The following is a 24,463-nucleotide window of genomic DNA, read 5'->3' as shown; positions in this document are numbered from 1 at the left end:
ACCCGCGCCTGGTCGGGGACTCTCGCGGACCTCGGCTCGCCCGAGAGGAAGTGGAGGCGCGGCACCTTCGGACTCTGGGGCGCTGTCTCGCCGCGGTGTCCCTGCGGCCGGTAGGTGTTGTCGCTGCCCGGCCTCTGGATGGAGGGCGGCAATTGTCTCTAACCCCTTCCCACCTATTGACCTCCGCCTTCTGCCAGTGGCAGTAAACTTCTCAGCCAGAAAAGCTTCCTGTTTAAGACAAAGCCCAGAACGCAGTGTCTTGCTGTTAATATTTGCATCCGTGCTTATAATTTCTCCTCCTCTTCCTTACCCCTGTAAAATTTTCTAGACACCTAAGCAGCTTAGAAAAGAGCATCTATTTCCCCTGGATTTCTGAGGTAGTAACTGCTGCTTCTATTTTTAGTTTTACAGAAGCAGGCAACAGGAACAAGATGTGAACTGTTTCTCTCCTGCAGAAAAAGGCCCTTCCTCCAGCTCCCGCTTTGGAGGGTATGGATCCTGGCTCTTCTCTATTGCGGCAGTAAAGGCGAGGGTGTCAAAAGCTGTGAGTACCTGCGAAGGAAGAGGTTGGATGTCAGTGTGGAAAGTCAAGGTTCCTTGTTGCTTACCCTGACAATGGCACTGCTGAACTTTTGAAGTTGCTGTGGGACAGTAATTTGGGGTCTTTGTTGTTGTTCCTAGATTCTTTAAGGAGCATTTCGTGTTGTTTTTACAACTACCAAGGCCTTCTTCCTCCTCAACTAGCCAGAGGTTCTTAATCTTTCAAAGAGAGATATTTCTATGTAATTAAAAAAACCCTATTGAGCTGTTCTTGCTGGGGTTTCTGTTGCCACATCGAATGCTTCCTGGATGGTTTTATCTGCCTGAGGTGGCCGTGTCGGTTGAATTTACTCGGTTTGCTTTCCAGTGGGCATTAATCTGTCAGGGAAACTGCTTTTCTCTGAATGAAAGGATAGGAGCAGCTGAGTATGTCAGAGAGGGGAGGAAGAAATGTGGAGATGAAAAATTGGGAATAAGGGAAATGATGATTACTTTTGATTTCATAATATGTTTGTACAAGTGGGTTGTTATACTGCAAATATATATAACTGTTGTTATATACTGCAAATACTCTGATACAAGACCCAGCAGATTTGAAAATGAATACTCAGCTTTTGGCCCCTCTTCCCTCATTGGCCTCATCTTTTACCACCTCAAGTGAAATCTCTTGCTTCTTGTATGTGCACTTATCTGTTGGAGTGTAGCATATTGGGAAATTGAATGTGTCCAGCACTTGCCATTATAATTCTTGTGTCACCTAGTAGCTGCCTGTATTCGCCTGTAGAGGAAAGCTGCAGTACTTTCCAGCTAGATTAGTATATTATTCTTACTTTTGCTCTAAAAATCTTTTGTTTGGAGCTTATGGGTTGGTTTAGAAACTGGTTAAGAAATACTGTAGTTTCTTTTAGTGCTTTTACTTTAGTGATTTAAGACAGGTATCTCAGGTAATATCTTTTCTCTACATTACCTGGAGATTCTTGAAAGATGGGATGCTTTTGAGACAAAATAGGAACATACTTTCGCTTTGGAGTCAGACCTGGGTTTGAATCATGGTGTTCTTGCCCCTTAACAATTGTATTATTAAAATCTTCTTGAGCTTCTTATATGATTGTTGTGAAGATTGAAAAAATACATGCAGAGTAATAAATCGCTTAACTACAATAGACGTTTTGGCTAATAAGCTTGTGTGGTGGCACATGCTTTCAGTTCCAGCTACTTTAGAGGCTGAGGAGGGAGAATCACTTGATCCTGCAAATTCAAGACCAGACCCGGTAACACTTGAGACTCTGACTTAAAAAATCAAAAATCTTGGTTACTATAAAAGGTGGGCTGGCAAAGGAGATTCAAAGAAAGGCAGAATGATAGTGCCTAAGGTGATCTACCAGTGACTGATAGCTGTCTTTAGTATAAGACGAAAAAGGACTTTCAGATCTCGAACTAGCTGAGGGGTTTTATAGCCTCCCTATGCTTAGGCTTGACTCTGTTATCTCTGAGCCCCTTTGCCCTGCCCCTTTCGACTATTGTGCTGCCCTCTTGTGGTTGACTCTACTAGGAACTTTCTTGTGCTTCCTTATATTATTTTTCCCTTGCAACGCCCTTTCTTTCATTCCTAAAGAAATGAAAGGGCCTAAGGTGCTCACAAAAACAGTGAACTTTCACTGGAAATATTAGTTTAAGGTGTTCCATTGTTTCAACTTTAGATACCTACGTTGCTTTCTACAATATTGTATCTTTGTAAAGCAATATATCCAGAGGTTAATTTGTTACAAAGCCACTATTTGCTACTTGAAAGTCAGTGTGGAACAGGAAATGATGGTATGGTAGCGTCTAATTTGATTCCAAGTTTTGAGAAGTTGTAGAGTGACCAACAGACACTAAATTATAAGGACATTAATACTTAATTGTTTGAGCCTACTTGCTTTTTTTTTTCTTACCTACAGATGCCATGAAAAATTACTAAAGAACTTCATGAATGAAGATAGTTTGGGAACTTCTGTGCTTTTTCTGTAAAATTATTAATACAGAGTTAGTGCCAGCTGATCATGGCTTAATGTAAATGTATTTCCTCTTTTATTAATATTAATATAACTTCTGCTCAGTTCTTTTACTTTAAAATGAATTTTGTTATTTGTCATTTCATTCATTTTCTATTTTTTTGGTAATGGTCTTCTGCTACTATTTCTGATCAGCTGCTTAAGCTCAGTGTGTCCTTGAAGGAAATCATCGTTATGTAAGCCTGCCATAGTTTGAATCTTGAATGTCCCTCAAAGGTCAGTGTGTTAAAGAGTTGACCACCAAGGCTGTGGCATGATTGGGAGATTGTGGAACCTTTAGAAAGTAGGGCTTAGTGGAGGGAAGTTAGATATTTGGGGGCATGCCTTCAAAGGGGATATGGGGAGCAGGCCCCTCCTTTCTCTATTTCCTATCTGATGTCAAGGTAAATAGGGTTCCTCTACTACGTGCTCCCATCCACCATGTACTGTATCATTACAGGCCCAAAGCAACAGGGCCTAATAACCATGGATTGAAATCTCTGCTGTGAGCCAAAATAAACTTCCTAATTTTGTTAATGAGGTATTTTGTCATGGTAACAGAAAGCTGTTAATACAGTCCCTTAACTTTCTAGTTGGTAATGTAGACTTTACATTAAGCATTTTATTTTTTGAGACAAGTCTTGCTGCGTAGTTCAGGCTGGCCTTGAACTCACTATGTAGTTCAGACTGGCCTTGAATTTCGGCAAACCTCCTGCCTCAGCCTCCTGAATGCTGTGATCATAGGTGTGCACCACTATACCCATTTTAAACATTGTCTTTAAACCTCCTCTTTCATTTACCTTTTATATTAACTCAAACAACTTGTGCAAAAATTTTTTTTTGTTCCTCATATCTCTTTTCTGATTGAATCCCAATATTTAATTCTTGAGCCTAAAAAAATTGAAAGTTAAATTAGCTTCTTAGAATCTAATGTCTCTTCCTTCTACTTATCCTCTATACTGGTATCACTGTAATACTTTTTATTGAGCCATTTGTGTCTTAGTATTTTTCACCTACTTAATTTTCTCTTCCTGGCTTTTAAAATACTCATCAATATCTACCCTGTTCAGCCTTTTGTCTAAGGAGCCTTTGCAAGTATTTTCTGCTGTAGACTTGCAATTTGGTTTCCATACTTTCAAATAGCAAGCTATGCTTAATCCTATCCTTTAACATTCACTCGTGTTATCCATTCTTCTACCCAGTCCACTTGTACACCTTATTTCACTGTTTACTTGGTATGAAACAACTGAATAGCATCCCAGTGTCTTAATCCAAGAAAATGGTGAGAATTGTAGTACTTTCTCCATAGCGTTGTAGTGAGAATTAAAAACTGAATTAGTACATTAAAATTTTTCAAGACTAGCACAGTAAGATTTCTTTAAAATGTTAGCTACTATATTATAGTTACCTGTAACTATTACTGTTACTGCTACTGTAAATAACTGTTAAAATACCACCTCATTTGTGAAACTGTGTCTTACTATCTTAGGTTTTTTTTTTTTTTTTTTTTTTTTTTGGTTCTTTGAGACAGGGTCTCACTATGTAGTTGAGACTGACCTGGTACTCACTATGTAGCCCAGGCTGGCCTTGAACTCACAGGGATCCTCTTGCCTCAGCCTCTTGAGTGCTGGGATTTCAGGTATATTTCTATAGTTTCTTAGTTTTAGAACATTTTCACAATTTATATCCTGTGTTTTGGTTGTTTGGTAGTTATTTTCCTATTGTTAGCCATATATTTTCAAGTTTTATGCTTTGAGAAACAGTACCTTAGGTAAGAAAAAACACACAGGAGGAGTGCACATAAACAGTATTCAATAAATATGTTAATTGTATATTAAAGGAGAACTTCATTCATCAGATGTTTATTAATACCTGCAACATAAAAGGTATTTTTCCATGTCTCAAGACATACAGAGAAACATAAAATAGGTTCTTTTCCCTGGGGACTTAGTATAATTGGGGATATAAGATAAATAGTAAAATTTATAGGTATTTGAAAGCACTTAGAGTTAATTATGGCAAGCAGAGAAGGCTAAAGAGATAGAATTAAAACTAGGTTGGCTTTGATCTAAGTTTATTAACTTACAGTAATGATTTATCTTTTCCTACTTAAAACTAAATGTTAATATTTATGTCTACATATGCTTATTTAGCCTCTACATATGCTTATGAAACTTAGGTATGAAAAATTTACTTTTAATAGCTAGTAGTATTTAGATAAACTTTTGATAAGTTGGAAGTTTTTGTTCTTTACATAAATTGTATTATTTTGCAGTAACAAAAAATTTTCTTTGAAGCCTTTCTCTACAACCCTGAACTATGGATACCATAATGTTATAATAGATTTAAGTTATGAACCCTCAAAACATCACAATTAAATTCGTATGATGTTCACCACCTTTGGAAAACTGCCTAATTAATATAATTCTGTAGTAGGAATGTTTAGGTTTTAATTCATCTATAAAGCTAAAGGTATAAACTTAATATACTTAAAACAAGCCTGAAAAGATAAACTGTGAATCTTCATGCCTAACATTAACTTTCTATACTGGATCAATATATTTAGGTGATAGTGAAAATGGTAACCTAACTTAATTTAAATGTTAAATTTTAAATTATGAGGTTTACATCAAAACCAACATTTCGCACATGCACTTTTTAAAGGCATAATAAAGGTTATATTCTAGATAATGTAATGGTTTCTTGCCACCCATAATGCAAGTAATAGATGGTTCTGAGATGAGAATGTTATTGCTTTATGGGATTGCATTTAAATTTTAAAGCATTTTATATTAAGCCAAAATACAGACCTTCTGAGTTTGGTATATTCATTGAGCTATCTTTAATGTTTCTTCTAAAAAAAACTGGTGACATCTGTATCAATGATAAAAATTTCTATACAGCATCCACTTCCTCATTCTATCTAGTTCCATTAAAAATGTTTTATTGTATTACATAGTAAGTCAAAATCAATTATCACTCTAAAAACTTGCTTTACCCTAAGTTCTGGCTAAAGCACTCTAGGTTTTACTATGGATTATTTGTGTAAAACTGCCATTGCTTCCTTTTCTTTTTTTTTAATAGAGTATACTTTCACAAATATTCATAATGTGACTTAAGAAAAGTAAGGAGGTACCGCCATAATTATCAGATTGCTGAAGTGGTGTTTGGAATTCTCCATGTGAACTTATCAGTGTAAGGAGATGTACATATTTTGTTATTGTTATAAACAGTAGTGCAGCTGGAAGCCTGAGTCTGTCCAGAATGGATGTAACCAATTTTGACATCATGTCACTCACTGATAAATAAGCATTGAAAAATAATCCAGGGAACCACAGTAGAAACAAAGCACAACAAAAATTAGGCAGGCTTTGGTTTTACATGAGGAAGCAATTTGTATAGGAGGTAATCAAAGCAAAATACACATGAGATGTTCAGAGAACAGTACCTAGAACAACTTGATTAAAATAAAGGTTTGCGAGAGAGTAGTAACAAATCATGTTAAAAATTTAGATTATGATTAGATTATGGAAGCTTTAAGTGCTAGGATGAGAAGAAATACTTTATTCCATAGGTAATGAAGAAACTTTAAGTTTTAAATTGGGAAAGAGCTTTCTAAAATAAATATTTTAGGATGATTGAAGTGGGACCAGTGGTATGTATAGTATGAATTGTAAAATGAAGTGATAGAGGCAGGAAAATAATCTAGGCCTAAAGTAATAAAGAATTGGATTGAGTAAAAATATGTCAGATTAGACAGATGTCACAAAACCTGATCATGCTGCTTGCTTTTGCATCACATATATGGAAATTGGAATGATACAGAGGTTAGCATGGACTCGGTACAAGGATGACATGCAAATTTGTGAACTGTTCCATATTTTCAAATGAATACTTAGAGAAGATTTTCATTATATCCAGTAGAAAAGACTTTATCATGGGTTGGATAAGAAGAGAGATTGAGAAGAGAGGAGTAATTTAAGATGATTTTGAAGTTTTAATCCTCCGTGACAGAAAATCAGAGGGGTTTGAAATTACATGACATTTCAGTATATCTGGGCAGTCCATACATTTTGTCCATTAGGCATATTAAGACTCAAGATTTTAAAAATGTACTCAGTGTTATTCAGCTAATTAGTGACAGAGAAAGAACTACATTTTGGTTAAAGTAATACAAAAATATGTACTGCTGGGGGCTGGGGTTCTGCTGCCTGCCTCGAAAGTGCAAGGTTTCGAGTTCGATCCCTGGTACCAAAAACAGAAACAAAAATATGTACATAGTAATTGGTTTAGAGGCTATAGATATAGAGGCTATATCTTATGTTTTGGATATGTTGAGTTTGAGGTGATGGTGGGATAGGCAAGTGAAATTTATGGCTAAAGAGTAAGACTTCTTATTTTTGTTTTTTGCTGTACCGGGAATTGAACTCAGGACCTTGAGCCTGCATGGCAGATGTCGTAATCCCCAGCCCTGAAAGTATGACTTCTTGACTATCACTGTGGAGAAGTTAAGGTTGGCACTGTTGTACTCAGAAGAGTGTGGACCTGAGATTAAGCCTTGGCAATTAAGCCCATAATTAGAGAGTGAGTAAAAGAGGAAATGATGAAAAGGACAAAGGAATTACAGTTAGGAGAGAGGCAAGCGAGTTGCTAGGTAAAAATGAGAGTGATGTTGATCGTTGTTGACTACTGCCAAGAACTGAGAAATAAGTAGAGCTAACAAAATATCTAAAAATATACTAGTATTTTAAATGTGAAGTGTAGAAAAGCAGAAAAAAGAAAATTGCTTATAGTTTTCCATACAAAAATAACCACCGGTAATATTTTGTTCTCTCTAGTTTAACTAAAGAACTTTGAATTTGATAATTGGGAATCAGTGGCGACTTCTATCGAAAGCTCTCCATTACTGGGATGTTGTAGTCAGGGTTGCCAAAGGAAGAGATTTGATATAGGACACATAATTTATATGATTATTTTTTAATATTCACCAAAAAGTCAAAACAGTAAGTCTTTTACAAGTACAAGAGACTTGTCCACACACTAGAGACCTGAAGAATCCAGCTGAGGGCCTGGATCCCTCAGCAACGTCCTGTTCAGTTCCATCTAAAGGCCTAGAGCCCAAGGCAGTGTCCTCTATGAGTCTAGCCAGGGGCCTAGAGCCCATGGCAATATCTCATGCAAGTCCATATTAAGGATCTGCCCTGAGAAGGCCCAAAGGCAAGGCTAGTGGTGGAAGATAGAAAGCCTGTGCCGCTGGGACAGGGGCAGGGGGCGGGAAGGGTTTAGCCAGAAGTGAAGGTCAAGGTGAAAATCAGAGTTCCCCTAACTAGAACAGCAGCCATTCCCAGTGACAGCCAGGACCTGAGTTCCTCTGAAGTTGAGGACAGCCAAGTTTGCATCAGGAAAACCAGCCTCGCAAACTTCTCCACGAAAATCAACAGCCAGTGATCTTCCCCTCCAGTCTAAGTAAAATGTAAAGTATTAGTTTGTAAATGGAAAGAATTCTTGGTGGGTAACATAAAAACTGAGAGTGGAGTAATTAAAGAGTGATCAGATTAGGAAGATTGGAAAGAATAAAAGGAAACATTTTGAAGCTGGTACAGTATAGCTTCACGAAGTGGACTAGTTTGGAAATGTCAGTCTATAGGCTATTTGTTTTGCTCTAATGCTTAATTTGATCTTCCGAAGCATATTGTCCGGCTTGCCTTTTTGGTGTTAGTCCTTGGGAATTAGGGAACTTATTATTACTTACTAAATGATTTTAGTTTAATACATTTTGACTATGAAATATTATTCTACTAAGTAATATTTTGAAGCTCACTGTTTTGTAAATCAGGCATTCAGGGACTGACCCTACTATCTATATGGTATGTGATTTTGAGCAATTCATATAATCATTGATACTTATGATCATATAATACTTAACGTGTAAGATTAAAGGGGCATAGGTTAACTGCATTATTTTTTCCTTGTTTGAAAAATGAGGATGTGGACTAAATATTTTCACAATACTTTTAAAAGGTGGTATCATATGGCCAAACATATTTGAAGTTTGAAAAGAAAATGGTTTACCAATGTTTGTAACAAAACCAGCAGTTCCTTGCTATTCTCATTCCCCTAACCCTGTCTTCCATCTCTGACTTCTGTTTTCCAGGCATACCACTTCATATCTCGTAACAGTGTGTTCTGGTTCTTCGTATTTCTAAATAACGTAATTCACCATCAAGAGACCCTCTTGCCCCCTATGCTCTTCTCTTTACTCCTTTACAATGAATGAATCGTTCAGTGTTCTATTCAAGGTGTCTTTGTCCAGCATCTATCACATTCTCAATTTTTATCTCTACTAGATCACTTTCATCAAATATGTTGATTGTTATTACTATGTAACAAAATCACCTATGAACTTAGTAATATAAAGCAACTATTTTTCTTTTTTAAAATTAGATTTACAGATCTTGTAGGTCAATAATTCAGATAAACATTGCTTTACAATGTTTAGGACCTCAGTTGGGAAGATGGTGATTGGAAGTTGGGACTAAAATCATCTGGTAATGTCTTATACTCATGTGACAGGAGTTGATGGTTGTCCACTGGGATCTCAGCAGTGTATCTCAGCATAAATCTTTTAGGATTAAGCTTTGGCACTTATATAGTATAATTTCTGCCACATTCTACTGTTTAAAAGTGTATCCAAAGCCTGTCCAGATTCAAGAAGGAATGGAATTTGACTTTACTTATTGATAGGGAATGGAATGGTCACATTATGGAAGAAAAACACAGAATAGGAGCTATTATAAAGATCACCTTGGGACAATCCTATTATCATAGTTTGCTCTTTTGCCATATTTTACATCCTCCTACATCTGAAATATCCTAAACCCTCAATAATCCCTAACTCACTTCCCATCTTGCCATTAATTCAATCCAGTATCTTATCTAAATTAGATCCAGGTACAAGCTGGATGTAGTGGCATCTGCCTATAATCTTAGCGCTCTAGGAGGCTGATACAGGAAGATTGTATGTTTTAACCTAGCCTGGGCAATTTAGTGACTTAGCGAGATGTTGTCTCAAAATGATACATTTAAAAAGGGCTGGGGATATAGTTCATAGTGAAAACCCTGGGTTCAGTCCCCAGTACTACATAAGCAAGTAAATAAGATCCAAGTACAGATGAGGTTTCTTGGTTAGTTTTAGGGTATGGGTCTTGAGTTGAAGACCTGTGAAGAGACAATTTATATGATTTCCAAATACTTAACATGTAATATTAAAGGAGCATAGGTTAACTGCAGTAAACATTCTCATTCAGAAGGAAGGACAAATGAGGCCCACAATATTCTAAAGCAGTTCTGAAGCCCCACTGAGCACATGTTGCTAGCTCCTAGGTTGATCTCAGGCCTGTTTCCTCACAGTTGTTCAATAAAGTGGGCTATAGTTTCTTCTGGTCTTCGTTTTACCTTCTGAATCATTCTTTTCTTTTGAGAAGTGGTTTGTGTTTGTAATAATAACCTGAGGTTTTTCTCTGCCTGTACTGATTCAGGGTCCCAAAGCCTCCCTTTACTTTATACATGCAGTAGTCCCTGCTTACCTGGGGTGGATACATTCCAATACCCCAGTGGAGGCTAAACCGGCAGATTGCACTGAATCCATATATTATGTTTTTTTCCTATACATCTTGTGTTTTTCACATGTTGTGTTCATTTTTTTCCATATTTTTCATGTGTTTCTTACTGTAAATAATGTTCCATTTTTCATTGACTAAATTTTGTTTTTTTCAGGTATAGCATGTCTTCTAATTATTATTGTGTAAAATACCTAAAACTTTTCTTTGTTTTAAATGATTGTGATCACTCTTTTGTCACTTCTGTAGTCCTTAAATTATTTATTTGGTAATTAGATTATGTATTAGCTGACCAGGAACTGTAGATTTTTAAGAAGTGAAAGGAACATCTGAGCTTTAATTTTTTAATTTATTTTATTATAGAAGTGAGAAAGGTAAGATTTGTTTGTTATATGATTAGTTTGCAGTATGAATGGATTAAAATTTATTTTTAGATCTCTTGAACCTCAGTTTAATAGCTTTTCCAATCCTTTACATTTTCTCTTCATGGATATCTTCCTGACAAGTTATGTCTCTAAGAGTAAATTTTGATAATACTAATTTCTAAACACTTCATATTTGAGCTTGTGTTTTTCTGGGATAATAATTTTTTGTAGGCTTTGGATCACTCGGGTACGGTATACTGGTATCTTAGTACTCTTAGGATTTGTACATTTCATTTGTATAAGGAGTCTAGGGTGTTAACTTTAATTTGTAGCCATTGCTTCCCCTAAGTAGATTGTCAAGAGGGTAACCTCCTGCCAAATGCTGCCTGGTGCTACAGCTTTGGATAAGTTGCAGCTGTAGGAAGAAGAGATGATGCAGATTTTTAAATACCAAGATGAAGCCAATCATACTTGGATTTGTGATTGGATCTGCATTATGTATAATATTTTTTCAGGGCAAATTTTAACTTGCTGTTGTGAGAATATTAATGGAGTCTGAGGCCAAAGAGAGGCCTGACTTTGGGAATTCTAACATACCAGGTCCAGCTACTCACCATAAAAATCAAATGGAAAAAGTAATGGTGAAAAGCAGAAAGGAATTTATTCCAAATAGTCATGCTGAGAAAACAAGGGGTAACCAAATATCTTCACCCCTATCGTTAGAAGTACTGACAAGGGTCTCAGGATTATGTAGAGAAAGAACTGGAGAAGGGACCAGAAGTAAGCATTGTTAAGCTATCTCTTCAGGGTGCGGACTGATTAATTTTTATCTCAGGTCTCCTTCTGGGAGGTGCTGCTGACTCTAGGGACGTGTTCTCACTTGAGGAAGCCATCCAGGTCCCATCATAACTTGATGGCTCCGGTTTAGGAAGGAGCCTTGGTTGCTGTCATGGGATCATCACTCCCACTTAGTGTGGCACTGTCATCATGGATGTGCCTATAAGACTCTGTTCTTGGAACCTCGAAAATATCTTTTTAAATTTTTTTATTCATTAAGCTTATTGGTATGTTTTAGGTATACATTATGATTGCATTCATCATTGGGAATTTGTACCTATACATGATACATCTTCATTTTTGTTTTTTCCCATTCCCCTTCCTTCCCTTCCACCCTCCACCTCTCGCTATTTACAAAAGCTTTACTTCTGTTTTTTTCTTCTTTTCTCATTTTTTTTCCTCCCCCCCTTCCATTCCCCTTTGAACCTTCCTGTTTCACGGTATCCATTATGCATTTTGATCCTCATTTATACTTTCAGTTTCTCACACCAGAGAAAAAATTCTGTGTTTACACGTGTGTCCTATTTATTTCACTTATGCATATAGTCTCAAGGTCTATCTATTTAGCTATAAATGTTTCTAGTTTATCATTCTTTATGGCTGAGTAGATACTCCATTTTATTTAAAAAGAAACCCATCTTCTTTATCCAGTCACTAGTTGATGGGCATTTGGGCTGTTTCCAAGATGTAGCTATTAAAACTTGGCTGCTATAAATATGGGCATGTTTCTATTGCTTTGGTATGCTTTTAATTCTTTTTTTTTTTCTCCATTAAGTTTATCGGTATATTTAAATAAACAGTACTATTACATTTATCATTGGGATCTTGTACCTTTATATGATATATCTTCGTTCTTGTTTTTTCCCCGTATCCCTGCCCTCCCTTCTCCCCCTTCACCCTTCCCTATTTACAAAGGATACTTTTAATTCTTTTGGAAGGATACCCAGCAGGGAAATAGCTGGGTCAAATAAAACCTCTAATCCTAGTTTTTTGAGGAATCTTCATATTGATTTCCACAGTGGTTGCACCAGTCTGCACTCCTGCCAACATGAAGAAGGGTTCATTTTTCCCCTACAACCCTGCCAGCATTTGCTATGGTTGATTTTTTGCTAGCAGCCACTCTTTCTAGAGTGGAGTGGAATCTCATTGTTGTTTTCATCTGCGTTCCTCGAATGACTAATGATGCTGAACAATTTTGCATATGTTTATATGCTGCTTCTACTTTTTTGAGAAATGTTTGTTCATTTCAGATGCCCATTTTTGGATTGGGTCTTTAAATTTGGGGTTCTGATTTTTTTAAGTTCTTTATATATTCTAGATAGTGGATCTTTGTCTGAAGAACAGCTGGTAATTTTTTTTCCCATATTGTAGGTTGTGGCTCCACTTTGTTGGTGGTTTCTCTTGATGTGCAGAAGCTTTTTAATAAGATGAGATCCCAGTTGTTGATTCTTTGTGCTAGTTCTCCATACAACTGAGGTTTTGTTCATGAAGTCTTTTCCTATGCCAATGTCTTCAAGAGTTCTACCTAACCTATCTTCCAGCAGGTTTAATATTTCTGTTTTAATATTTAGATCTTTTATAGTTTAGTGCATGGTGAAAGATATGACCCTAGTTTTAATCTTTGGCAAATTGAAACCCAGTTTTTCTAGCACCATTTATTAAAGAGGCTGTCTTTTCTCCAGTGAGAGTGTTTGGTCCTTTTGTCAAAGATGAGGTGTCTGAGTATGTTTGGAGTTGTTTCTGCATCAAAGATGAGGTGTCTGAGTATGTTTGGAGTTGTTTCTGCATCTTCTAATCTGTTCCACTGATCCTTGGGTTTGTTTCTTCACCAGTACCATGCTATTTTTATCACTGTGGCTTTGTAGTATAGTTTCAAGTTGGGGATTGTGATACCTGCTTTGTCTTTGTTACCTAGAATTGCTTTTGTTATTCTAGGTCTCTTCTTGTTCCAAATGAATTTTTGGACTTTTTTGCTCAAGGTCTGTGAAATAAGATGGAATTTCAATCAGGATTGCATTGAATCTATTGTAGCAGTTTTGGAAGTGTAGCCTTTTCACTATATTGGGAACCTTGAAAATATCTTAGCTGTTTTCATCTTGGTGCCTTCAGACTCTGAGAGAGATGAGAGAGGTTAGGTAAATTTAGGGCTACTCATCCTTGTCTGAGTTTTTAGACAGAAGCTCCTTAAGTGATTAACCTGTGTACATGAAGAACTGAGCAGAAAACTGACCAGAGTGTAAGTAGTAAAGGCAGAGATGCTAAGCTTTTATTTTTAAATTGCCTATTAGGCATTCATAGGCCCAACTAAAAAGCTAATGGTTTTAGCATAAATAGCCTCTGAATCCCTATTGTAAGACCTGATTCTATATGTGAGTGGTCAGATAGGTGAAGTTGAGGCAGTTACAAATTGTTGGACAAGGAAGGATGACCACAGAGTGTGTTTTGGGGGTTTGAGGAGGTGAGGAATGATGAAATAAGACTGCAAACAAAATTTTAAAATATACTGAAGAAATATAGTGCAAGGAAAGATGAGTGGTTCTGCTAAAGGAAATTAGAAAACTAACTTTCAAATGTATTAGTTGCTGAGAATGTCTTAGAATAGGAAAACAGAAAAACTTGAAACTTTTGGTTAAAAGTATATTACAAAAATTTTTTTTACTGGGGATTGAACTCAGAACCTTGAACGTGAAAGGCAGGTGTGGTGCCACTGAGCTAAATCCCCAGCCCAAAGGTATATTACACATTTTTATCATGCCAAGAATAAACCTATACCAAGATGATTGCAAAGAAATTGCAAAACAGAAAAATTCAAACTGTAGGTAGAATTTTGAGAGTGAGGACAAAATATTTTTTCAAAGTTATAGCTTAACCCACAGTCACTCACTGGAAGATACACTAAAAGGTATATTTAAGCAGGAAGAAATGAATCTAGCAGGGAGGCCAGAACAGTGATGAGTACAGAATGATGCCTTTTTGGGAAATTTAATCTTCAATGGAAAGAATTTATTTTAATTGACTTTATCTTTTTAAGAAACCAATTATTAGTGCATCCATCTGTTCTGTTGTCTTTCTAATCCTTATTTCATTTATTTCTGCTCTGGTCTTTATTATTTTATTCCTTCTAAACCTGGGCTTCATTTGTTCTTTTTCTAGTTCTTTTATTTGTAATAGTAGGTTGTTTGACATCTTTCTTCTTTTTTGATGTGTTTATTATCATAAACTTTGCTCAGAATTGCTTTTGCTATTGACTTTCTACAATTAAAGAGTGCAATAAATTACAAGACATATTTTTAAAGTTGCATATTTTAAAATTCTTTAAAGTTTTACATATTCATTTGGAGATGAACTTCAAAAATCTTGCAGTTTTATAGAACTGCTTTTGCTATATTTAATTGACTTTTTACAATTAAAGAGAATATAAGTTACAGGACATATTTAAAAATTATGTATTTTAAAATTCTTTAAAGTTTTGCATACTAACTTGGAGGTGAACTTCAAAAACTTGTAGTTTTGGGCTGGAGATTTAGCTCAGTGCCACCTTACCAGCCTTGCAAGCACAAGGTCCTGAGTTCGATCCTCAGTACTTGGTGGGGGGCACAAACTTACAGTTTTGTGTCTGAACCAACAGTTGCTGGGTTTTTATTTGTTTTATTTTCCATACTGGAAGTTTCATATAGTATTATTTGAATAAGTATTAATTTAATATTTTTATAATAAAGTCTCTGTAGAGGAATATAGAACAAAGTTTCAAGTTCTATCTTTCATTTACAAATAAGATGTCTGGTGGTAGACAGGTGATCTTGACATTGACTCAGTTACCTAAGCATGCCAGGTGTGTTGTTTTCTTGGCCTTTCCTTGATGCTTCATGATTTTTTTGTTGTTGTTGTTGGTGTTTTGAGACAGGTCTCGTTATGTAGTTCAGGCTGTCCTTCAACTCACTTATGTAGCTCAGGCTGGTCTTGAGTTCCTGGCGATCTTCCTGTCTCAGCCTTCTGAGTGCTGGGATTACAGTCGTACATCACCACTGCTCCTTGGTTTTGAAGTAACTGTCCTATCCTAAATTCATATTTAGATTCAGGCAGAAAGAGGAGGAAATGAGAAAAGCAACAAAAACATGCCAATTAGCTTAGTCTCCTTGTAAAGATGGTCCCCAAAGAATCACTCTGTAACTTTCACTTAAATCTCATTTGCTAAAACTGGTTCACCTTGCTATCCACCTGAGGGTAAAGTACAGTGTTTTGTTGGGTACTTAGCTGTTTTTAAGAGAACTGTGCTCTGTATCAAGGAAGAAGGAGAAAATACAATGGCTAGGTAGTTAGCAATCTCGCCAAAAATATCCATTGTAGGGGCCGGAGATTTAGCTCAGTGGTTCGGTGGCCTGCCTTGCAAGCATAAGGACCCGAGTTCAATCCCTGGTACAAAAAAAAAAAAAAATCTATCGTATTTTTAATTTTTTCCTTAGTAGTATAATTTCTCATATACTTTCAGCCTGCTAAATTATTGAACATACACTATACCTTTCAACTCTTCAGCACAGTTCCCTCTCTTGGAATGGCCTTCCTTTTCTATTCATTTAAATCGAATCCATTTTTCAAGATAAGTTTTAAATTCAACCTTCTTTGATAAACCTTACTAGAGTACTCCAGCTTGAAATATTATTTTTCCCCTTAGACACTACTAAGCAATTGTCAGAGTAATTCATTTGTTAAGTAATCATGTTTCTTCATGAGATTTCTTATTCTGTTGCCTGTAATAGGGTTTAATGTTTGTTTATTTATATTATGATTGCTCAGGCTTTTAGCTGGATGGAGTTTTATGATTGTCCACTGGAAGTTTATAATCTGATTTTTTGCACTGTGTTCCATACAAAGTAGTACACAGTATTTATTCAGTTAATGGCTTTAACAGAGTTACTTCTGTCAAAAATACTTTGAATTTTGGGGGTACCTTCTCACTTTGTAACTGTATTGTTTTCTCTCCTAGACCAATGTTCTGAAAAAGTCTTCATGGGAATGGCTTGCCTTATGGTGACAGAGATGGAAGCAACATCCACATCTCCTAAACATCAGAATGGTGATATTTCTGGAAATGCTAATTCTGTGAAGCAAATAGATTCAGTCCTTCAGGTGTATCTTTACCATTCCGTTGGGAAAGCTGAGGGAGATTATCTGAAGTTTCCAACTGGAGAGTATGTTGCAGAAGAAATTTGTGTTGCTGCTTCTAAAGCCTGTGGTAAATATTAAAAATCAGTATTTTCTTTTTTATTAGTGGATCATTTGATTATGCTACTCTAATATAATGTACGTATATAATGTATTATTATGACTGGCAGGTGTGTTTTCACATGTATAAAAAAATGCCAACAGCCCTAGAGTTAAAATTAAGGTGACTCTGCCTTCAGCTGGATATCAAGACAAAATAATCATAAAACAGCGATATATATGCACCTATGTTCATAGCGGCATAAATTGTAATAGCTAAAATGTGGATACAGCCCAGTTGCCAATCATCTGGAGATTGGATAAAGAAGATGTGATTTTTAATAAAATGGAGTACTACTCAGCCATAAATAATTAGAAATTAGAGGCATTTATAATGGATGCACATTGAGGTAATACTCTTAAGTGAAATAAATGGGACACGCATGTGTAAATTCCGAATAGCTTCTCTAGTGTGAGAAACTGAAAGTGTAAATAAGGATCAAAATGTATAATGGATAACGTGAAATAGGAAGAACAAGTTCAAAGGGGAAGGGGAAGAAGGAAGGGTAGGGGAAAGGAATGTTAACATGAGAAATTAGAAACATGGAATTAACGTGAGAAAATGAAAAAATGGAAGCAGTACTTTATGAGTAGGGAAGGATGGAGGGGTTAAAGGGAGGGCAGGATATGGGAAAAATAACACAAACTATGTAAAGGTACAGATCTCTAATAATGAATGTCTTTGTATTGTATACCTAAAATATACCAATAAAATAAAAAAAAAAGACCAAACTTAAATGTTTGGTGACAACTTTTTATAAGACCATATAAGGTGACTAAAGAATTCTATTCTGTCATGGGATGTCTTCTCAGTTAATCATAAAGCTACACCCTGACTACAGCAAGAAAACAAAGTGTTGGAATATTTACTTGATTTAAAATCTTGATTAAATAATTCATAGTTGTGCTTGACAAATTGTTTTTTTCTAGTTAGCTTCTGAGGATTTCTATCAATCTATCTTCGTATATACACTTTCCTTATTTCTTTGATTTATTTTTAATTATTTTTACTCTTGAGACCTGATTGTCTCTTCATAATCTCTCTAAAACTATGGACTGTAGAACTCTTTCTAAAACTGGACCACTGAGCCACTGAGATTTCTAAAGAACCTATTATCATGTTATCTAATTTTTAATATTCTTTTAATTCAAAGACCAATTGATGTTTGTTGCTTTAAATAATAAGATTTTAATTCTGAAGATAAATGTCTAATATTTATAAGAAACTGCTATAGCATTAACTTTCTCTGTTTTATTTAGCAGTGTAAATGAGGCTGATCAGTAAATGCCACTAATGTCAATTGGAAGAAATGATTTTCATATATCCAGTTTTGAAATAAGATGTGAAAATATAGTAAAGTTTACTAACTGGAAGATAAGCAATTTAAATTTGTAAATTATATCTATTCATTGAAGAAAATACACTTTTATTATCTTTGGGGCTATTCTTAAATTAAAGCCCCTGATTCCAGAGTGGGAGTTTTTTATATCAAAATGACTTATTTATAAATAATAGTATTTATCTGTCACCAGTCTATAGGGGCTATTTCTTTAAGATTACTTGATAAATAATTTAAGTTAATATCTTATGCAATCTTTATTATACTGTTAATTTGCTTTTATTATTTACATCTTTAAATCATATATTTTCCATGAATGTCTTTGTAAGGTACTTACAAAATACATTATACAAGAAGTTATTTTAAAATAATTTTTGAGTCTAATGAACCCAGATACAGCTTTCCTAGAATATCTTCCATTTTAAATTGTTTAGAGTTTGTATAGAAAGTCTGTCATTGTGAAAGTACTTTAGACACCTATAATTTCCTTGTGTTGTAAAGTTCGAATTGCATTTGAAAATGTCAGATTAGTTGTCAGGAAGCAACAAAAAACTCGAGTGTGATAGGAATTTCAAAGTAACTGTGCTTCTAGTTCTTCTTTGTTAACTGCAAATTTTATGTTTCACCTTAATGACAATTTTAACCCAGTATTAAAACACTGATTAAATACTCAGTTGTCTTGTTCAGTAGATTTGATAATTTGTTACATAACAGATAAAGAGAGTGAGAAGGCTTAGAGTGCAGGAAATTGGACCTGACATCCTATCCCATTGTATTTATGGCATTTTAAATTTGAGAAGCCAAGGAAGATGCATAGGGTCTAGAGCAGAGCTTGCCATTCTAGTTGTTCATTCAGTAATGTTACATTTGTAGTTCCATTTAATAATTGAGTCTGGGAAAGAAAAATGATCAGAGACATAAAACTAGTTTTCAGACACCTTTTTAGTAATTAAGTCCCTTTTTGTCTTTAGCTTTAGTGAATCCTTCTTTCCCTTTTTTCTCTTGTCTCCTTTGACATAAACTAAAAATAAATTTAATAGCCTGCTTTGTACTTTTCTCATAGTTTGTTTTGAGAAAAGCAAGTTACTTTGCTGTGTCATATTTGAGATCCCTTCAACTACCAACAACTACTGATAATATAGCTATTTAGAATAAAAACTAATAACAGAAAAATGCTTTTAATGTTATTTTTTAAATTAAAAAATTATAAGTACTCTCTAGAAATAATACTTTTAGTCAAAATTTATTGTTTTGCTTTGTTTTAAAGACTCGAAGGAAATATAGTGTAGTTAAATATCAATAGTCCTAATGCCATTATCACAGTGGATCACTGTACCTTCATACTGTTTTTTTTTTTTTTCTGTTTTGTGGTGTTGGGGATTAAGCCCAAGGCCTTACACATACTAGGCGAACACTCTACTGTTGAGCTACAGCTCCATCCTAAGAGTAAGGTTTTTTTTTTTAGTTTTTTGTTTGTTTGTTTGTTTTTTGGTTCTGGGGATTGAACTTGGGTCTTTGCGTTTGCAAGGCTGGTTGTAGATCCCCTGAGCTAAATCCCTGGCCCTACTTCTGTTCTTTTTTGAGACAGGGTCTCACTATGTAGCTCAGACTGCCCTGGAACTCACCATGTAGCCCAGGCTGGTCTCATACCTGCAGGGATTCTCCTGCCTCAGCCTCTTGAGTGCTGGGATTATAGGTATGTGCCACCATGCCTGGCTAGGAGTGAGTTTTGAAATCAGAAAGTGAAAGTCTTCCAACTTCCTTACTCTTTTACAGGGTTATTTGAGCAATTGTAGTCTCTCTTTTTTTTTTTTTTGAATTTTATAATTAACATCAATGCCTGCAAAAGAAACAGCTGAACTTTCAGTAATGGTTGCATGGTATACATAGATCAATCTGGAAAGTGTTGTCTGAAGTATAGTAAATCTTCCAATCTAGTAAACAAACTGGGGATTTCTTTTAATTTTATCCAACAAGTGTTAATAGTTTTCAGTTTTTACCTGTTAAATTTACTCAAGTATTTTATTCATCCCAGTGTTAGTGTAAATGGAGTTATTTCCTTATTTTTCTTTTTGGGTTGTTCATTGTTCATGTGTAGAAATACAACTGATTTTTTTGGCAGGGGGCAGGTCAATATTGAATCTTGCAACTTTGCTGGATCATTCATAAGATCTAATCAGTTTGGGGGATTATTTATTATTATTTTGGCTTTTTTGAGAATGGGTGTCCTTTGTAGTTCAGGCTGGCCTTCAGATTACTGTGTAGCCCAGTCTGTCCTCAAACTCACGGTGATCCTCCAGCCTCAGCCTGGTAAGTGCTGGGATTACAGTCTCATGCCTCCGTGCCCTGCTATTTATTATTTTTATGTGTAAGCATGTCATGTACAAATAGTGACACAGGGTCGCTGTTTTTGACACAGGATCTTGCTATTGAATTTCAGGCTGGCCTTGTACTCATTATGTAGGACAGGCTGTCCTCGCACTTGCAGTGATCCTCCTACCTCAGCTTCCTAAATGCTGGGATTACAGGCATGTGCCACAATGCCTGGCAAATACTGACAGTTTTTATTCTTCTTTCTTAATTTGAATGCCTTTCATTTATTTATTTTTTCTTGCCTAATTTCTCTGGCTAGAATTTCCATTATAGCGTTGAGTAGATGTTGTGAATATGGGCGTCCTTGTCTTGTTTGTGATCTTAAGTCTTTTAGTCCACCAGTGATTAGGATATTACTTATAATTTTTTTTTCATAAATACTTTTGATCAGGCCAAGGAAGATTCCTACTATTCCTAGTTTGTGTTGATTTAATCATAAAAGGGTAATGGATAACTTCAGGATGAATATATATATTAAGATGATACATATTTCTCCTTTTATTGACTCATGGTTGTGTTCCTAGCATAAATCTCACTTGATCATGTCCATATAATCCTTTCCATATGTTGTTGGATGTAGTTTGTTACTATTTTGTTGAGGAAATTTTCATCTATATTCATCAAGGATATTGGTTTGTAACTTTCTTTTTCTCTTAATGGTTTTGTCTGGCTTTGATAATGAGGTAATATTGATCTTATGGAATGATTAAGGAAGTGTTCCCTCTTGAATTTTTTGGAAGATTTTAGATTTTTGAGGCAGAATATTGTAGTTTCTTCATTAAATGATATAGAAATCACCACGGAAGCCATCTGGTCATGGTCTTTTCCTTCTTGGGCTTTTTTTTTTCCCCTTGAACAAAGTTAATCTCTTTATTTCTTATAGGTCTGTTTAGATTTTCTGTTTTTTCTTGCATCAGTTTTTAAATAGTTTTTCTAAGAATGTTTTCATTTTATCTAGGTTGCCTAGTGGGAATAATTTCTTGTGGTATTTTCTTATATGTTTTATTTTTGCAATATCACTAGTTTTCTTTCTTTATTATTTTTATTGTTTATTGGTACAATTTAGATATACATAATGATTGCATTCATTGTGGAATTTGTACCTGTACATGATATATCTTAATTCTTATTCTTGCTTTTATTTTTGATATTGGTAATTTGAATCTTCTTTTCTTCTTATTCGGTCTAGCTAAAAATTTGTCTGTTTTCTTGATCTTTCCTTATAACCAACTTTTGATTTCATTGATTTTTTTTTTTCTTTGGTACCAGGAATCAAACTCATGCCCTTGTGCTTGCAAGGCAGGCTGTGGAACCACTGATCCAAATCCCTGGCCCTGGTTTCATTGATTTTTTTTAAAAAGTTCTCTATTCCCTTGTTTCTGTTATAGTTTTTATTTTCATCTTTCTGTTGGCTTTGGGTTTAGTTTTCTAGTTTCTTAAGAGTGTACATGTACAGGTAGGTTACTGATGTGAAATTGTCATTTAATTTTCACATACTTGTGTAATTTCTTTTTTTTTCTCTCGTAGCAGGAATGGAACTCAGGCCCATGTGCTTCCAAGGCAGGTGCGGTGCCACTGAGCTAAATCCCCAGCCCATTTGTGTAATTTCTAGTTTTTCTTTTTGTATTGATTTCTAGTTTTGTTCATTACACTGTAGCCAGAAAAGATAACTTTGGATGATTTCAAGTTTTACAAATTTATTTGAGATTCATTTTGTGACCTAACATGGCTAAACCTAGAGAATATTCCATATGCACTTGAAAAAATATGTGTTCTTCTGTTTAAGGTTTCTTTATGTGTCTCTTAGATCTAGTTGATTTATACTATAATTCAACTCCTCTTATTCTTCTATGTATCTTTTCTGCCCATTATTGAAAGTGAGATACTGAATTTTCCAACTGTTGTGGAATTGCCTGTTTTCCTCTTCAGTTCTTCTTAGGTTTTGGGGCTAGTTTATCACGTTTGTTAATTTGCTAAGTTAATATGTTTGTAATTTTTTTGTGTCTTTTTTTTTGTCCTATTGTTTTTTTTTTTTTTGTATCAGAGATCGAACTCAGGACCTTGCACTTGAGAAGCAGGTGGCAGAACCACTGAGCTAAATCCCTGGCCCTATAATTGTTATATCTTCTTGAAGGATTGACACTTTTATTAGTTGTTGTTTGTTTGTTTTTGGTACCAGAGATTGAACTTGGGTCCTTGCACTTGTGAGCCAGGTGGCAGAACCACTGAGCCAAATCCCCAGCCCAGGATTGACATCATCTGATGATGATGTTCTTGTTTGTCTTTTATAAAAATTTTTGATGTAAAGTCCTTCTTTCGCATACTATTTCCATGGATTATCTTTTTCCAGCCTTTTTCTGTCAACTTGTTTACATGTTTTTAAAAGTGAATCTCTGTGTACAACATATGGTTGAGCTATGCATTTTTTATGCATTCTACCAGTCTCTGTACTGAAGCAGACAGTTTTATATGTTTTATTAGGATGTTGTAGTTGCTGTGCAGTATCCACATAAGGTCCTGTTCTCTGTAGCAGGTCCTCAGTAATATTTGGCCTTCTAGCCACCCTGTTTTTGTCTGTCTGTTCTGCAGTGACCTCTTGCAGCTGCACACGAAAGTGAAGATATTGACCTCCTGACAAACATGAATGGGCAAGGTGTTTAAATGTCACTTGGGGTCATATGATGTAAAGTGCGCAATGTGGACTCCAAAAGTCCTTGTATAAGGGGTCTCTGCATTCCATTATTTATTACACTCTGCTTTAATTCTTTTAATATCTTATATTTAAATCCCTGATTCTCACGTAGCATTTGTTGAGAATTGTTGGGGTCGTGTCTAAGCATAATAGGAAAAAATTAGGGCCTAATAGGGTCCCTGGCCATTGTAGCCTGTTGAATAAGTCATTGATGTGGACAAGCCACGATGGTCCTCATTAGCTTTAGGAATCTCCAGAAGTGTGGGCCGTGCGAGGGTTTCCTTACCATTTTTTTGTTCTTTTTCTCTTTCCTCTCTAGGGGGTGTGGTGGCAGTTGCAGCAGCTGTTTGAGAGTATAGGGGTCCCACCACTGATTTTACTAAGCTCCTTGCTATGAAGGTATCGGGACAATTTGTTCTCCCTGGGCATGGGCTCTCCTTAGATTTTTGCCCACACTATCCCAATTTTCTGTGTACTGGGTTCTCACTTGTGGGAGTGATGAATTATGTTTGGTAATACCTTGCAGCATTTTTGAAAGAGAATGAGTACTAGTCTGAGTCCTGGCTTGTTTTAGTAGCTCCTTTAGCAACTGCACATACCTTGGTTCTCCTACTGACTTATTCTGTGCCATTATCCAGTTATGAAAACTTTTCTGTGGTGCTACAGCTTTTTCTGTGGCACTACAACTTTTATTTTTATTTTTATTTTTTTCCTCATTGAGTTTATTGGTACATTTTAGGTATACAGTACAGTTGTATTCATCATTGGGATCTTGTACCTTTACATGACAGGTCTTGGTTCTCATTTTTTCCCCTTGTCCCTACCCTCCCTTCACCCCCTCCTTAACCTCCCCATTTATAAACACTTTATTTCCATTTTTTCATTTTCTCATATTTTTCTTTTCCCTTATTACCTTTCCCCTACCCTTCCTACTTTCCCTACACCTTTAGCCCTTTTCTTCCTATTTCACATTGTCAATTATATCATTAGGATCTTATGTACTATTATAATTTTCACACCAGAGAAACTATTCGATATTTACACATGTGTGGCTTATTTATTTCACTTAGGAGTATATCCTCAATATGTATCCATTTTCCGATGAATAAATCTAATTTCTCATTCTTTATGGCTGAATAGTATTCCTTTTATAGAAAAACCACATCTTCTTTATCCAGTCTCCAACTGATGGGCAAATGGGCTGTTTCCAAGTTTTAGCTATTACAAACTGTGCCACTGTAAACATAGGTGCGCATATAATACTGTGATATGATTCTTTTAATTCTTTTGGAAATACCCAGCAGAGGGATGGCTGGGTCAAATGGAACCTCTAGTCCCATCTCTTTGAAGTATCTCCATATTGATTTCCATAGTGGTTGCTCCAGTCTGCATCCCATCAGCA

At 35.6% G+C, this 24,463-nt stretch overlaps 1 protein-coding gene and 1 pseudogene across 2 annotated transcripts in view; both read left to right on the top strand.

Moving 5' to 3' along the window:
* The first annotated feature begins 7 nt into the window (after positions 1-7).
* Positions 8-24,463, top strand: part of Jak2 (Janus kinase 2) — a 100,638-nt gene continuing 76,182 nt past the window's right edge. Inside the window, exons 1-3 of one of the 2 annotated variants that reach the window (XM_033757686.1) lie at positions 8-110; positions 404-489; positions 16,379-16,627. In XM_033757686.1, coding sequence (XP_033613577.1) covers positions 16,402-16,627 — 226 coding nt within the window. In that variant the 5' untranslated portion in view covers positions 8-110; positions 404-489; positions 16,379-16,401. Of the gene's footprint in view, positions 111-403; positions 545-16,378; positions 16,628-24,463 lie in introns of both variants that reach the window. The other variant, XM_010620837.3, reaches the window with a different exon arrangement.
* On the top strand, positions 6,359-6,458 carry LOC117283878 (annotated as a pseudogene).

The sequence above is a fragment of the Fukomys damarensis genome, unplaced genomic scaffold, assembly GCF_012274545.1.
Source record: "Fukomys damarensis isolate Sample0158 unplaced genomic scaffold, DMR_v1.0_HiC HiC_scaffold_31, whole genome shotgun sequence".
NCBI lineage: Eukaryota > Metazoa > Chordata > Mammalia > Rodentia > Bathyergidae > Fukomys > Fukomys damarensis.
The sequence above is the reverse complement of the archived record's forward strand: the minus strand, read 5'-3'. Positions and strand labels throughout refer to the sequence as shown.